The 16,519-nt window shown below is 38.4% G+C and overlaps 1 protein-coding gene across 1 annotated transcript in view; it reads right to left on the minus strand.

The window, feature by feature from the left end:
- KCNU1 (potassium calcium-activated channel subfamily U member 1) overlaps positions 1-16,519 on the minus strand; it is a gene marked incomplete at its 5' end in the record, with an annotated part of 115,270 nt that overhangs the window by 50,847 nt on the left and 47,904 nt on the right. The window contains 9 exon segments of the mRNA XM_057504953.1: positions 116-213; positions 344-433; positions 3,549-3,552; positions 4,704-4,771; positions 5,134-5,240; positions 8,449-8,601; positions 14,705-14,774; positions 15,824-15,872; positions 15,875-15,905. Coding sequence (XP_057360936.1) covers positions 116-213; positions 344-433; positions 3,549-3,552; positions 4,704-4,771; positions 5,134-5,240; positions 8,449-8,601; positions 14,705-14,774; positions 15,824-15,872; positions 15,875-15,905 — 670 coding nt within the window.

The raw sequence follows: 16,519 nt of genomic DNA on the forward strand, positions 1-16,519 counted from the left end.
ACTTGCTGGCCAAGTTCAAACAGGCATTGTCTTTCAAGAGCTGGAACCTCTCCTCTCCCCCTGGTCACACCCCCAGGATCTGGGCTGAGGACACCTAGATAGGAAGCACAGTTACCTGTGATATGTTGATGATTCTTGCTTTTGCAGCTACATTTTCCAATGAGCTCACGAGTGTACACATCACTGTGACAGGCGGCACAGTAAAAGGCGGCTCTGGACAAAGGAAGCAGATCAAGTATGATTTATGCGAGGCTCAACACTAAGCAAGGCGCTGACAGTCTGCCTGCCATTAAGCTGCATCCGTTTAGGACTTTCTTTCCACAAAGTAATAAAAAAAAATTACCTTTTGACATCCTTTGTAGATTCGGCGATAAAGAACCCTAATGTATTCTTATGCAGCCTAACTTCTGCAGGTGGATTTAATATCAGACCACTGGAAACAAAAAATAATAATACCGTAATTTTTCATGGAAACAGAAAACAAAAATACAGGAATTTTTTCATGTCTGTGGTAATATTTGGTGTTTCATTCTGTCATACCAATGGATTCTCTAAGCTGCAGTGTTAATAGGACTCTCCCTATTACTTCCCAATACAGTAGAAAATTTGAATTTGATGGCAGTTAATTCTTTGACTGATGCTGAATATGTGGACAGCGGGCCAAGGTCACAACCTAATTGCTAAGCTGCACACATCCTGGAGCAAAAAGCGAGCTCCTCCCTGGACAGGACTGTGTCCTGAATCTGAGGTGGTCAAACCAACTCAGAAGCAGGAAGCCTCGCGAACTCGGGCTATCCAATGCCAAACAGGCCAAGGTCACACAGTTGCTAGTCTTCCTGTCATCCTGCTGGTGTTCATCCTCACACTAGTTACCCTGTCAGATTAAATGACATCGAATTAATCCGCTGGATTCAGAAGTTCCTTTTATGTACCTATACAATGATTGAACTTGTATGTCTGACTTCTTTGTCTTGATTACAAGATTTCGGGGAGCAGGAACCACATGAATTGCTTCTATTTCTTCATTACTTAAACATTTTGACTTTCTATTTCTTCTGGCTTGTGTGCTTGAAAATGCTGTCTTACAGACTGCACCCATGATACTCCCTGGTGCAGTTCTCCAATTTGACTATTTGAGTTCCTCATGTTTTTCCCTATGTGCGTCAGCATCTCCCAGTTTTATTTCCTTTAATTCTGACCTCCAGTATGGTGAAGCCTCATGACCCTGTAACTCCCCTCGCTTTGGTGTGCATGATTCAAGTACTCCCTTCCTCCTTTAAAACACACTCCTTTTCTTTTCTTTTTTTTTTATTATTATTTTTTATTGAAGGGTAGTTGACACACAGTATTACATTAGTTTCAGGTGTACAACACAGTGATTCAACATTTATATACATGATAATTCTAGCTACCAGCTATCACCATACAAAGTTGTTACAATATTTTGACTATATTCCTTATGCTATACATTACATCCCGGTTACTTATTTATTTTACAATTGGAAGTCTGTACTTTTTTTTTTTTTTGAGAGGGGCATCTCTCATATTTATTGATCAAATGGTTGTTAACAACAATAAAATTCTGTATAGGGGAGTCAATGCTCAATGCACAATCATTAATCCACCCCAAGCCTAATTTTCGTCAGTCTCCAATCTTCTGAAGCACAATGAACAAGTTCTTACATGGAGAACAAATTCTTACATAGTGAATAAGTTACATGGTGAACAGTACAAGGGCAGTCATCACAGAAGCTTTCGGTTTTGCTCATGCATTATGAACTATAATCAGTTCAAATATGAATATTCGTTTGATTTTTATACTTGATTTATATGTGGATACCACATTTCTCTCTTTATTATTATTATTTTTAATAAAATGCTGAAGTGGTAGGTAGATACAAGATAAAGGTAGAAAACATAGTTTAGTGTTTTAAGAGAGCAAATGTAGATGATCAGGTGTGTGCCTGTAGACTATGTGTTAATCCAAGCTAGACAAGGGCAATAAAACATCCACGTATGCAGAAGATTTCTCTCAGAACAGGGGGGGGTGAGATTCTAAGCCTCACCTCTTTAAAACACACTCCTTTTCTATCACACTGGAAAGCGGTCAAGTCTTAATTTTGGCAAAACTTACCCTGTTGTTCTGGTCCTCTGAGGTAATGTGCAAGTTAGAGCCTTATAAACACCAGAGAAATTGTACCAAATGCCCTATGCCAAGAGTAGGAAGATTCTGAATGGCCGTGTTCAGGTAGTTTATTACCTGAGGCACTGGATGCATTTTCTGAGCATTTACTGACTGTTATTAATGAGTGGGATGATTGCTTTTAATTTTGAAAGGAAAAGAACATGGATTTGTGCCCACCCTAAATATCAATGGTTGATGTTCTCTAATTAGTAAACATACTTAGTTGTATCTTCACTTTTTTTTAGAGTCCTTTAACTCTTGCTAAACATTTAGTTATGAAGATACTGTCATGGTTGTATTTGAAAGAAGAGATGAACTTCTTTGGAAGATAGGCCCAAGCTGACATTATTGCCTGACACCCCCTTCATGAAAGCTGGCCACTTGCTCCCTTAGGGAAATGTTCACCATTAGCACAAACTCAGGTCACGATCTGACTGGGGTCAGACCCGGCTTTACCTCTTAGCAGGTGACATGTTATTCCCTGTGCCAAACCCTCATGATGATGCAGGTCTATTGTAAGTCTTAGTAGAGTCTATTCAAGAGTATCAATAAGAACAGGAAATAAGGGGTGGCAGAAAGATAAGCTTTCCCCCAGTCTCTCAAAATACTTGCCTAAAATCCAGCTGTGGAGACACTCTACCCTACTTTCCTTTCATTTAGTGTGGCTACAGTGGGTTTAGTACAGCTTGTTGATCAGAACTGAGCTCAGATTCTGGCTCTACCACTTGGTGGGTGGTGTGAGTTTGGAAAAATTACTTCACATTCATGGGCCTCCGCTTCCTCCTCTGTAAAATGGGACTAATAACTGTACCCAGTGTTGTGAGGATTCCAGAGTCAGTGTAAGTGCCTTTAGCACTGTTGTTCATGAACTAGCAATCTCATATATGAGATTTCTATTATCAAAAACATTGCCAAATCAGGATTAATCCCTTTGAATCACATGATATTCTGGTGAGAAACCAAAGGTGAACCTATGTTGGAGTAGGTTCCTCTTTCACTGGTGGTAGATGTGTGCTAAGCAGTAAATAGCACCAGAACCTCTTGAATACATGTGGAAGTTAGTTCTTAATAAATATTCATGTTTCTGGTGTATAAGGTCCTAATAGCCATCCTAATAAAGTTTACAGAAATCAGTTGGAAAGGATCTTAAAAGAATTTGGTCCAGTAGTTACCATACACCAGTGAATAAATTATGCCATAAAGACTTAAAAAATTCTCAGGCCCTACCCTCGGAGGTTTTGATTTTGCAAGTCCTGAAGTGGGCTTTTACAGTCTACCTGTCTTTGAAGCTTCGGAAATACCTCTGATGCAAAGCCCAGGTTGTTGAAGGTCCAAGGTATTGACACCTGACCAAGTTTTGGGCCAGTCTGAGACCCAAACTCCCTTATAACTCTTAAGACTCCATTTTTTTTTACCATGACCTATTTCTAGCAGTTGTGTGTAGGTTTAGATTTTGAGCTTTTCTTAAGCATAGCAGGGTTGTTAAATAAAATTTATCCAGCCAGACAATACTTTTTCTTATTTTCTCCATAATGGCTTCCTTCATACAGCACCCCATTGACTTCTTTTGCCCAGATATCTTCTGCATCAATAGATCTTTTCTTCTTTCCAACTTTTCATATAAAATCATTCCTTTGTAGCCTGGTATCATTCAAAATTATTGAATTTTGACTGTTCCCCTATAATTCTAGGGTCCCTGATAAAGTCCATTTTAGAACTGGAAGGAGTCTTAGGTATTAATTAATATGACTTCCTCATTTTTCCAGATGATAAACATTTCTCTAAGGCCACAGGCTAGCAAAATCCTAATACTAATTTTCTGCCTCCAATTCAAGTTAGCTAAAAAATACACATATGCCAACATAAAATACTCTCCTGTTCTCCATCCCATTTATGCTCAACTTTTTTTTATTTTTCAGAATCTTTTATCTCCGTATCTTTGCCACTGATTCTCTGTCCTAGATTTTTCATCTTTATTACATGGTAACTTCTCTTGTCATATTATCCAATATGGATTCTCAAGAAAAGCAAAGGGTCTGGTAATGTTACCCCTTTCCTTTATCTACCCTATCAACAGTAGGTTGATTGCCTAATATGTCATTGAAATTCTCATTTTGCCATACTTTGCAGCTTAGTTTCTATGGCTAGAGTTTGTGCATTTTCATCTTACATAACCCTATTTCATAGTACCGTTTCATGATCGAGCCTTACAAGATCTGGTAATATAGTAAGAGGAACAGATCTGAGAAGGTGACCATTTCTTCTCTCCTGTGTTCACAAGAGAGAATTGGGGCAGGGCCACAGGTACAAAGGCAGAGCGCCTTCCACCCACTAGGTGGACACTCTGATGCCCAGTCATCGGAGACACTACTATATACACCGCAGCAGCCTGGGCGTCCAACTGGCTGGCTCTCAAACGAGTGGCAAAAAACTTAGTTATGGCTGTGTTTTCGGAGAAGTCCAAATCAGATTGATTCTCCTCAAAAAAACTGAAGAGATTTGAAGCTTCATAGATAACAGGAACTGTGAAACCTGGATTTGTACTCAATGGCAATGAGCACGAGTTGCATCTTCACGAAGCAGAGCCTGGGAAGGAGGACAAGTGACTGTGAGGGACAGGAGGACAGCGGGCGCTAGTTCCCAATAACCTGACGCTTCATGCTCTGCGCCTGTAACGCCAGCACCTCAGAGCAGGGGCCTCCCAACACGGAACGTTCCCTCCCATGAGCAATCCCACCCCGAGCTAACGCACAGCCAGCGTGCCCCCAGGGGCGGAGATGAATACGGCCGACAATGACTGGGAGCTTCTAGCTTGCAGGGCCTCGGACTTACTCTTCCTTCTATCTTCGGTGTTTGTCATGGAACCTGGCCTACAGTGAGCCTTCAGTGAACATCGCTGAAAGAATGTCATCTCATGAGAGACAAGGGAAGTATCCCTTTCAACTTACCGGGAAACTTCAGGAAAACTCATTCCAGCGAAGTCATCAGAGAGACGCTGAGTCAGGATTTTGTTCTTCAGGCTGTTACAGAAATATTTTTGCCAGAACGCCAGCACCTCAGCAGAGCTTTTTAGGACAAACCTGGAAAACACAATCACACACACAGAACACATTAGCATGGAATATCGGAAGTTGTAATTCAAGTTGTATATTCTGCTGGGCAGCAAACCAGTTCCCGTAGCACTCAGGGCATAGGAAGGCGACTTGTCCCCGGGCTTAACTGAAGAAATGACAAAAGAAGAGCTAAATGTTAACACACATCTCAGCCATTTTCACTAGCCTAGTTCAAAATAAAGTGGAAGCACCATGACTCAGTTTCTCTCCAGATGTCATCTAAGAGTCCTTGCCGGAAATTAGAATTCTTCTGCTAATTTCAGCAAGGTAGACTGGTGTTTGAGTCAGCAGCAGTAAGATGGGAAGGATAATATGATATCCAAGTTGTCTTTTTCTAGACATGGCTGTTCAAGACTGTTCTTTTTAAACATATTAGTTTTCATTCTAACTGTATGTTACAAAGAAAAAAAGTATTCATGGCTTCTGTCCAATATCAGAAGCATTCATAAGTTCAAATGAACTAAAGAGCCATCCTGATCAATGGGAATGAGAATGTTCTGGACAGCAGTAGGTTTCTAGAGAAATAGGAGATGTCAGTGGAGGATTTCTCTCAAAAAGGTACGTGGCTTGAGGGGGGTGGGGGCAGTTGGGCAAAAAATCTCTGACATTTGTGTAAGAGCCTCCGGAATTTCTTATGCTCTGCTCGTATCCTGCCCCCGCTGCCCTGAGAATCACCATCACCCTGTTCTGACACGGCAGGACAGAATCTTGAAAGCCCAGAATCTCAGATCAAAGTCTGGGATTATTCTATAGACTCTGAAACCCTGTGGCTGTGGGGAGTCAGAGCCAGTTCAGAAGCACTCCTCAGAGGGCCATCCAGCAAAAACAAAATGAATACACAAACAAGTCCGCCCTGCTAAAAAGGACCGGGCTTATCATCCAATCCAGGCACCACCCCACCGCCCCTTCCCAGAGATTCAGGTGCCTCTCTTGTCCTTTCCCCCTCAAACTCCTCCCCTGACTGGACTCACCTCGCTTGGCAGTTCACACCACCACGTAAATCCCCATTACTAGAGAAACTGGCTTAATGCTGCTAATCTAAATGTTTCTGTTTTTGAAGGAGGGTAAAAAATGATAGCCACTGGGGTAGAGAAGACTTCCTGAGCTAGTTTTTAAGAGATCAGAAAGGGAAACAGGAAGACAGGATGGATTTTGGACTTTGATAGTAGAATCAGGGAGCTCAAGTAAATTAGTTAGATTAGATCTCATCTAAATTTAAGCTTAAGGCAATGTTCTGTGCCCAGAACCAACTGGAAATGCTCTTCAGACTACAATTTCTCACCATGTAATCATTGGAACTCATGGCATTGACCCAAGCCCTTTTAATCTGAGTATTCATAAGTTTTAATTTAATACTTGGAAAAATCAGGTTATGTGATTATTCTCACTTTATTGATGCAGAAACTAAGAGTCAGAGAAAATAACTGCCTAATCCAAGAAAAATGGGACATAGGACGCTGGAGTCCAGGCCATTAAACCTAAATTAGTAGTTTACCACAGACTTTCAAGTACCAGAGCAGAGAACAGCATTAAGAAATCTTGCCCTGACTCTGCCCAGTTTAGGATTTCTGGAAGTAGGTTTCAGACTTCATTTCCAAAAAAAAATGGTGACCACAAATCTCTCTCAATTTCTGTATTCCAAAAGCCATTTTATGGTGAATATTGACAGGTAACCATCCTCAGTGAGGTGGTTATACCTTCAGAGATAACAAAAAGAAAACCATGGCAGGGCTGGTTGTGTACCTCCACCCGTGTACACCTCCGTGGAAGAGACGAAGTCTTCATACAGAGCTCCTAATCCTTTCACTCTCTCCAGCCATGGAGACTAAAATCACATCCACCTGAACAGATACTGCAGTTATCCTCCACTTTCTAAGGACACAACAGAGGCAAAGCCAGTGTCCTTACACACCACTTCACAGTCAGACACAGTGGCCACTAAGTGAGGGAGAAAGCAGGTCAGTGGGCAGCATAAAGCTCATTCTCTCTGGCCCAGTGATTACTTCTGTGTGCCTGTATAGGACCTCCTCAGATTCACAGAAGGAATTACAGAAGAATTCCATTTTCTAGTTGGTATTTTGCCAACCACAGCATCTTTCACCTCTTTCACTTTTCTTAGCACAAGGGACAGGGCCAGAAAATTGTAAAATGCTTAAATTTATGGAACAAAGGAAATAAAGTACAAAGAGAGGCCAAGAGGGAATTTGAGTATGCGAAAAGGCATATGCGGGCTCATAATTAAATGGAGAGAAAGGTCACTCTCTGGAGAGGCTTTGCACAATTGGATACTGGGCCCTGCTGAGCATTAGAACACCTTTCCTGGAACATTTCATGGGAATGGCATTTTGGACGGCTGTACTCTTTCCTGGAAAAGTTCCTCCCAGTAGTCCCTTCTAGATGCTTATTTTATCTCAAACAAAGGTATCGAAGGACCTGATGTGGGAGTTTGCACAGATACCCAAAACGAGATACAGGGCACAGGGCTAAGACCACAGGTCACAGAATTCTACCTCTGCTACTCACTAACTTACTACACAATCACGTGTAGTTGGCTTCACTGGCCAAACTGCTGGACATCCATTACTGGATTCAAGGATACTACCTTGAATTATTGAGAAGAAACTATTTAAATTGCCTAACATGTAGTAGGCACCCAATATATGGTCATTATTATTATTACTGCATGGGATGTCCCCCAAATAACCTGGAAATTATTTCTGTCTGATGAATATAATTAGGCATTATTATACCAAATATTTAGTTTTTAACTTATATTTAAATATATAACTCCTCTATTAATAATATAATCTTTATTTATAGTTCTACTTTCAGTAACTCCAAGTGCTTTTACCTTTACAAACACATTTACATTCATAACATCGTGGACTGTAGGTAGCAAGCAAAGTTATGATTTCTAATTTGCAGATAAATATTCTTGGGCAAGAATAAGATAAATAACTTCTCTCAAGGTCAGTGCAGTGCCTGAGATGTCAATCTAGATCTCTTAGTCCTTTTGCAGTTCAAGTAGAAGTCAAATCTTATTTCTTGGGGCATTCTAGCTTTACTCAATTTTTTTTTTCTATTTCTGATCCTAATATATGTGAGGCCAGGGGGAAAGAGCCAAGATTCAACACCAATTTAAAAGGTTACCTTTTGGTTTTGTTCAACAAATAGAGACATCAGAAAGGTGCACAAGCCTGGCACCAAACAGCCTTGGGCGATAAATCCAAGCTTTAATTCAGCACAGCAGATAATGTTGTCTCCAGCATTCTAGTTCCAGCTGGGAATCTTTGGCAGGAAAACCTGTTTCATGGTAGAAAGTAGGTCAAACGTTAGGAATAAATATAATTCGAGAAAGTTCTGGAGGGATGTCTTTTTAAATTTATCTTACTTGAGAGCATTTATGGTGCTCAGGTCAGAAGAAATGATCAGAACAAATTAATTCAGTATTTAAAAGTGGTTATTGATCAACCGCTCCACTTAAAAAAAAAAACCATAGTCTTGCAAAATCAGGTCAGATGGCTTAGATCTCTGAATCTAATTTATGCCCAAATTTACAATCTTTTACTTGTTTGTTTTTATTGAGGTACAAACTGACACACATTATATCAGTTTCATGTATACAACATACTGATTTGATATTTGTATATATTGTGAAATGATCACCACAATAAGTCTAGCTAACAACAACCACCCCACAGTAGTTAACATACATTTTTCTTGTGATGAGAATCTTTAAGATCTACTCTCTTAGCAACTTTCATATATACAATAAAGTATTATTAACTATAGTCACCATATTGTATATTACACCTTGCCATGACTTACATATTCTGTAAGGTTGTATATTTTGACCCCTTCACCTATTTTGCCCACCTCCCCATCCCCACCTCTAGCGACCACCAATCTGTTCTTTGTATCTAAGTACAAGTTCCTTTTTTAGTCGGTTACACATATGAGATCATAAGGTATTTGACTTTTTGTCTGATTTGTTTTACTTAGCATATTGCCCTCAAGGTTCATCCATATGGCAAGATTTCCTTCTTTTGTATGACTGAATAATATTCCATTATATATATGTAATATGCATACACACACACTATTTTTATCCATTTACCCATTGATGGACACTTAGGTTGCTTCCATGTTTTGGCTATTGTAAATAATGCTGCAGTGAACATGAGCGTGCTTGTATCTTTCTGCATCAGTGCTTTGATTTTCTTTGGGTAAAAATCCATGAGTGGAATTGCTGAATCATATGGTAAGTAGTCCATTTTTAATTTTTTGAGGAGCCTCCACAAATTTACATTCCCATCAACAATGCCCAAAGGGTTCCCTTTTCTCCACATCCTTGTCAACACTTGTTATATCTCATCTTTTTATTAATATCCATTCTATATTTGTTATAAATTAATTCACCATATATGTGCAGGTTTATTTCTGGGTGCTCTATTCTGTTCTGTTGACCTATGTGTCTGTTTTTATACCAATACCATACTGTTTCAATTACTACAGTTTTGTAGTATAGCTTGAAGCCAGGAATTGTGACGTCTCCAGCTTTGTTCTTTTTTCTCAAGATTGCTTTGTCTCTTCAGTGTCTTCTGTGCTTCGATACAAATCTTAGGTTTGTTCTATGTGAAAAATACCACTGGAATTTTGATAGGGATTGCACTGAAATCTATGGATAGCTTTGGGTAGTATGGATATTTTAGCAATATTAATTCTTCCAATCCAAGAGTATGGAATAAGTTTCCATTTATTTATGTCTTTCTTCAATCTCATCCACCAGTGTCTTTTTTTTTTTTGGTTTTAGAGATATACATATTTTTTATTTTGGTATAATTTACAGTCACATGAGCAACATTGTGGTTACTAGATTCCCCCCATCATCAAGTCCTTACCACATACCCCATTATAGTCACTGTCTATCAGCATAGTAAGATGCTATAAAGTCACTACGTGTCTTCTCTGTGCTATACTGCCTTCCCCATGCCCCCCACCACATTATGTGTACTAATCGTAATGCCCCTTATTCCCCCTTATTCTTCCCTTCCCCAACCCTCCCCAGTCCCTTTCCCTTGGTAATTGTTAGTCCATTCTTGGGTTCTGTGAGTCTGCTGCTGTTTTGTTCCGTTCCTTCAGTTTTGCTTTGTTCTTATACTCCACAGATGAGTGAAATCATTTGATACTTGTCTTTCTCTGCCTGGCTTATTTCATAGAGCATAATACCCTCTAGCTCCACCCATGTTGTTGCAAATGGTAGGATTTGTTTTCTTCTTATGGCTGAATAATATTCCATTGTGTATATGTACCACCTCTTCTTTATCCATTCATCTACTGATGGACACTTAGGTTGCTTCCATTTCCTGACTATTGTAAATAGTGCTGTGATAAACATAGGGGTGCATCTGTCTTTTTCAAATTGGGCTGCTGCATTCTTAGGGTAAATTCCTAGGAGTGGAATTCCTGGGTCAAATGGTACTCCTACTTTAGTTTTTTGAGGAACCTCCATGTTGCTTTCCACAATGGGTGAACTCCACCAGTGTCTTATAGTTTTCATTGCACAGGTCTTTCACCGTCTTGGTCTTTCATCACTCTTTTTGATGCAACTGTAAATGCAATTGCATTTTCTTACTTTCTGAAAGTTTATTAGGGTAAAGAAATGCAACAAATTTTTGTATATTGACTCTGTACCCTGCAACTTTACTGAATTCATTTATTAGCTCTAACAGTTTTTTTGTCTTTTGGGTTTTTTAAATATTCATTTTATTATCATTAATCCACAATTACATGAAGAACATTATGGTTACTAGACTCCCCCCTTCACCAAGTCCCCCCCAACAGACCCCATTACAGTCACTGTCCATCAGAGTAGTTAGATGCTGTAGACTCACTACTTGTCTTCTCTGTGTTGCACATCCCTCCCTATGCCCCCCCAACATTATACATGCTAATTGTAAGGCCCCCTTTCTTTTTCCCTGCCCTTATCCCTCCCTTCCCACCCCTCCTGTCCAGTCCCTTTCCCTTTGGTAACCGTTAGTGCATTCGTGGGTTCTGTGATTCTCCTGCTATTTTGTTCCTTCAGTTTTTCTTTGTTCTTATACTCCACGTATGAGTGAAATCATTTGGTACTTGTCTTTCTCAGCCTGGCTTATTTCACTGAGCATAATATCCTCTAGCTCCATCCATGTTGTTGCAAATGGTAGGATTTGTTTTCTTCTTATGGCTGAGTAATATTCCATTGTTTATATGTGCCACTTCTTCTTTATCCATTCACCTACTGATGGACACTTAGGTTGCTTCCATTTCCTGACTATTGTAAATAGTGCTGCGATAAACATAGGGGTGCATCTGTCTTTTTCAAATTGGGCTGCTGCATTCTTAGGGTAAATTCCTAGGAGTGGAATTCCTGGGTCAAATGGTACTCCTATTTTTAGTTTTTTGAGGAACCTCCATGTTGCTTTCCACAATGGGTGAACTCCACCAGTGTCTTATAGTTTTCGTTGCACAGGTCTTTCACCGTCTTGGTCTTTCATCACTCTTTCTGATGCAACTGTAAATGCAATTGCATTTTCTTACTTTCTGACAGTTTATTAGGGCATAGAAATGCAACAAATTTTTGTATATTGACTCTGAACCCTGCAACTTTACTGAATTCATTTATTAGCTCTAACAATTTTTAATAGAGTCTTTAAGGTTATTTCTACATGGTATCATGTCATCTGCAAATAGTGATGGTTCTACTTCTTCCTTTCCTATTTGCTTTTTTCCTTCCCATTGCTCTGGCTAAGATTTTCAATACTACGTTGAATAACAGTGGTGAAAATGGGCATTCTTGTCTTGCTCCTGAACTTAGAGGAAAAGCTTTCAGCTTTTCACCTTTGAATGTGATGTTAGCTGCAGGCCTGTCCTTTGTGCCTTTAATATTGTGAGGTGCGTTCCCTCTATACACATTTTTAAGAGTTTTTATCATAAGTAGATACTGAATTCTGCCAAATGTTCTTTTGACATCTATTGAAATGATCATAAAATCTTTAACCTTCATTTAATGTAGTATATCAACTGATTTGCAGATGTTGAACCGTCCTGTATCCTTGAATAAATCCTCCTTGATTGTTGTATATAATCCTTTCAGTGTAACATTGAAATCAGTTTACTAATATTTTGTTGACAATTCTGTATGTATATTGATCAGGAATACTGGCCTGTAATTTTTGTTTCTTGTGACATTCTTCTCTGGTTTTGGTAGCAGGGTAAGGCTGGCCTTATAAAATGAGTCTGAAAGTGCTCCCTCCTCTTCTATTTTTGGAAGCATTTGAGAAGGATTGGTATTAGTTTGAATATTTGGTAGAATTTACCACTGAAGCTGTCTGGTCCTAGATTTTTGTTTGTTGGGAGTGTTTTGATATCAGTTCAACATTATTAATAGTAATCAATCTGTTCATATTTTCTATTTCTCCCAGATTCAGTCTCACAAGATTGTATGTTTCTAGGAATTTATTCATTTCTTCCAGGTTGTTCCATTTTTAAGCCTGTAATTTTTCACAGTAGTCTTTTATGATTCTTTGTATTTATGAGTTACTGGCTGTAACTTCTGTTTCTGATTATACTTATTGGGCCATCTGTTTTTTTTTTCTTGGTGAGTCTGGCTAAAGGCTTATCAATTTTATCTTTTCAAAGAACCAGCTCTTAGTTTCACGGGCCTATTTAGTCTCTATTTCACTTATTTCTGTTCTGATTTGACAATTTTCTGTAGATTTCAGATTTCTTTCTCTTTATACTTTGTGTTTCTGAGTTTTTGATTTGTCATTACTATGAGGCTTATATAAAATATCATTTATAATAGTTTAAGCTATAACAAGTTTGATTACATTCTACAGCTCTACATTTTTACAGTCACACCTTGTTTCTCACATCACAATTTAACTTACCTGTGTATGCCTTAATTATTGTAGTTATAGTTTTACTACTTTTGTCTTTTAACCTTCATACTAGCTTTATGAGTGATAACCTACAACCTCTACAACAGTAGACTTCTGAATTTTACTATACATTTACCTTTACCAGTGAGATTTATACTTTCATGTTTTCCTATTAGGAATTCATGCTCTTTCATTTCAGCTTAAAGGAGTCCCTTTAGCATTTCTTGTAAGGCAGCTCTAATGGTGATAAACTCCTTTAGCTTTTACCTGTATGGGAAGCTATTTTCCCTTCAATTCTGAATGACACCTTTCTGGGTAGAATATTCTTGGTTGGCAGTTTTTTCTTTCAATACTTTGATTATATTCACCCACTCCCTTCTGGTCTGTGGAATTTCTGCAGAAAAAACTGCTGAAAGTCTTATTGTGGTTCGGTTATGCATTGCAAGTTGGGTTTTTGTTTGTTTCTGCTTTTAAGAGTTTCTCCTTTAACTTTTGACACATTAATTATAATGTGTCCTGGTGTGGGTCTCTTTGGGCTCATCTTATTTGGAACTGTCTTGGCTTCATGTATCTGAATATCTATTTCTTTCCTCAGGTTAGGAAAATTTCTAGCCATCATTTCTTCAAATAAGCTTCAAATCTTCTCCTCCTGGGACTCCTTCGATGTATACATTGGTTCTCTTGATGCTGTCCTATAAGTCCTGTAAGCTGTCTTCACTCTTTTTCATCATTTTTTTTCTTTTTACTGGTCTGATTAGGTGAGTTCCACTATTCAGTCTTCAAGTTCACTGATCCTTTCTTCTGCTTCATGATTTCTATTTGGAACTAACATTTTCTGTCTCTTTATTGAAATTCAACTTTATTCACTTAGTATCCCAAGCTCAGGGAGCATCTTCAACTGCAGTTTTGAACTGTCAGGTAAATCACTTATCTCTGTTGCATTAACATCTTTTTCTAAGGTTTTATCTTGTTCTTTCATTTAAAACATATTCCTGTTTCTTCATTTTCCTTGATACTCTATGTTGGTTTCTATGCATTAGATAAAAGAGCCACCTCTCCCACTCTTGAAGTAGTGGCTGCATGGAGGACATGAACCTTATCATTAAATTCTGTCCTAGCTCAACCTTTGTGATTGTCTTATCAACCTACTTTATTTTTAGTGGCTCTCAGTAGTCAAGGATGTGCCAAAGCCTGTTAGCATCCAAAAGGGGAGGATCTCAGTCAACACAATTAGATTCAGGCTAACTGGAAGTTAGACTCTCAGGTTAGCAACTTTTAAAGTATTTGAATATAACTTTCTGAATTTATATTCTTAATTGAGAAACAATCTCTTAATGTGACTCCAAATTTTATCTACAATTGGCAGAAACTTTTCGAGTGTGAACCCATAAAGTAGTAAGTTCCATCTACTGCTTTAATGAACTAAGTTCACCTAGCTCCATAAACTAAAGGAAGAGGAGACTGGGTAGGATAGAATGTTATACCTTGTTATGGGACTGAAGTATCTGTATGATGACTCTGGTCTTAGGGTAATAGTTCTTGATAGAGAGCATGCTACATAAACAACAAATATGTTCATCAGTGAAGTGACATATCCAATGGCTTTGTAATATAATTCAAATCAGAGTTAAATTGCTCTGTGGATAAGCATAATAAAACAACATGTTTTAAAGTTCATTGTTTTACTGTTCTCTAAAATTGTTCTATTTAATAGCATACACATAGAAGGGTACTACTGTTTTAGTGACTTAGGAAACTAAATATATTTAGTCATCTTTTGGTATTAGGAGACTGTGTTATTCAGGGACCAATTCTTGAGGAGGAAATAACAATTTCATGTATTTTAGCTTTTAATCTCAAACACATTAATTATAGGAAATAAATGGAGATTGTATTGCTGTCTATAGCTTAAAGTAGTTCATAGACTGTCTTAATCAACATTCTCATTTTACAAATTAAGAACCTACCTTATATTTAAAGTCTACCTCATATTTACTCTATTATGCACAGCTGAAATTCTCAGCTGTCTCTTGCTATCTGTAGTGTCACCTTCAGTGGCATATATTTATTTTTCTCTGAAGGCCACCTGGGTTAGGCACAATGCCATTGCTCAAAGTTCACAGTTAAAGATGGTAACACCAACTTTAGCCATCTTGAAAATACTTGCCAATAATCACATCATACAGAACCATACACAATCTTACTGGAAGAGCTGGAGAAAAACCCCAATAAATGCTACAAACAGGATTCACAAGTTACAAATGGCATCTTTGTTTTTGAGGTGTAGAGGCATTACTTATAATGGTGCTGTCTGAACAGTTATCAGGTTTAGCGTGCTTGCTTTTAAAATTTAGGTAGCTATTATCCATATAAACTTCAGAAAAGTAGGCAGAAAAGCACATCGACAATCAGGGGCCTCTATTTTCACTCTTTTTTTCAAGTGTCTGCAGTCTCAAGTATCTGCAGAAACCTGAAATACATAGAACATAGTGCAGTAACAGATGACATCTTCTCTTATTTAGTCCTATGATTGGGCTTTATTTTAAAAGAGATAGAAATAAAATTAGCGTTGGAGCATATATAATACAGTGCCAGATTCTTACCTCCTAATGTTTGCAGTATCTTCAGCATGTGGATCACTACACAAAGGGTGGCTGTGATCAGGCACGCTTCTGCAGAGTCCACCTCTTTTTCAAAATTAAAGAGCAGCCCTCTGATTCATTACATGAGAAATGTCCTAGTGTTCCCCCTTTGGGTTTTCTTATGGTTCTGTCATAACATTTCCAATAAGAAAGAGAACACACTAGGGAAGGAGTTGTGAGAGAAATGTCTTTACAGCAGAATCACAGTCCTGCAAATGCTACAAGAGCTATGATGGCTGCAGTGGAGGGACCAGGGCACAGAGTCTCCAACATAGATGCAAGATTGCTTTAAAATAGGTCCAGTGCGTAGTTGTATTTTTCCTGTCATCCATAGCCATCAATTTATGCCTAGTGATGTATAATCAGACCTTTTTAGGCAACTGCCTATATATTTATTTCCTTTCAGGACAGCAAAAAATGGAGGAACTTGGAAGTCTGCTTGGCCCAAGGTAAGGAAGCATTGAATATCTGTGGTTCTGAATCTTAAGGTTCTAGAAAATTACTGAAGTGGCTCTTTTAACAAGTTGCAGGAAAGATAAAGATTGTTCTGGATCTGTCATTTTCTGCTTTAATTCTTTGTTAACTTTATAGATCTCTACTTAAAAAAACTAAAGCTTTTGTGAAAGCATGTTTTTCTGGAAAATATGATTCTTTGAA

Source organism: Manis pentadactyla, chromosome 7, assembly GCF_030020395.1.
Source record: "Manis pentadactyla isolate mManPen7 chromosome 7, mManPen7.hap1, whole genome shotgun sequence".
Classification (NCBI taxonomy): domain Eukaryota; kingdom Metazoa; phylum Chordata; class Mammalia; order Pholidota; family Manidae; genus Manis; species Manis pentadactyla.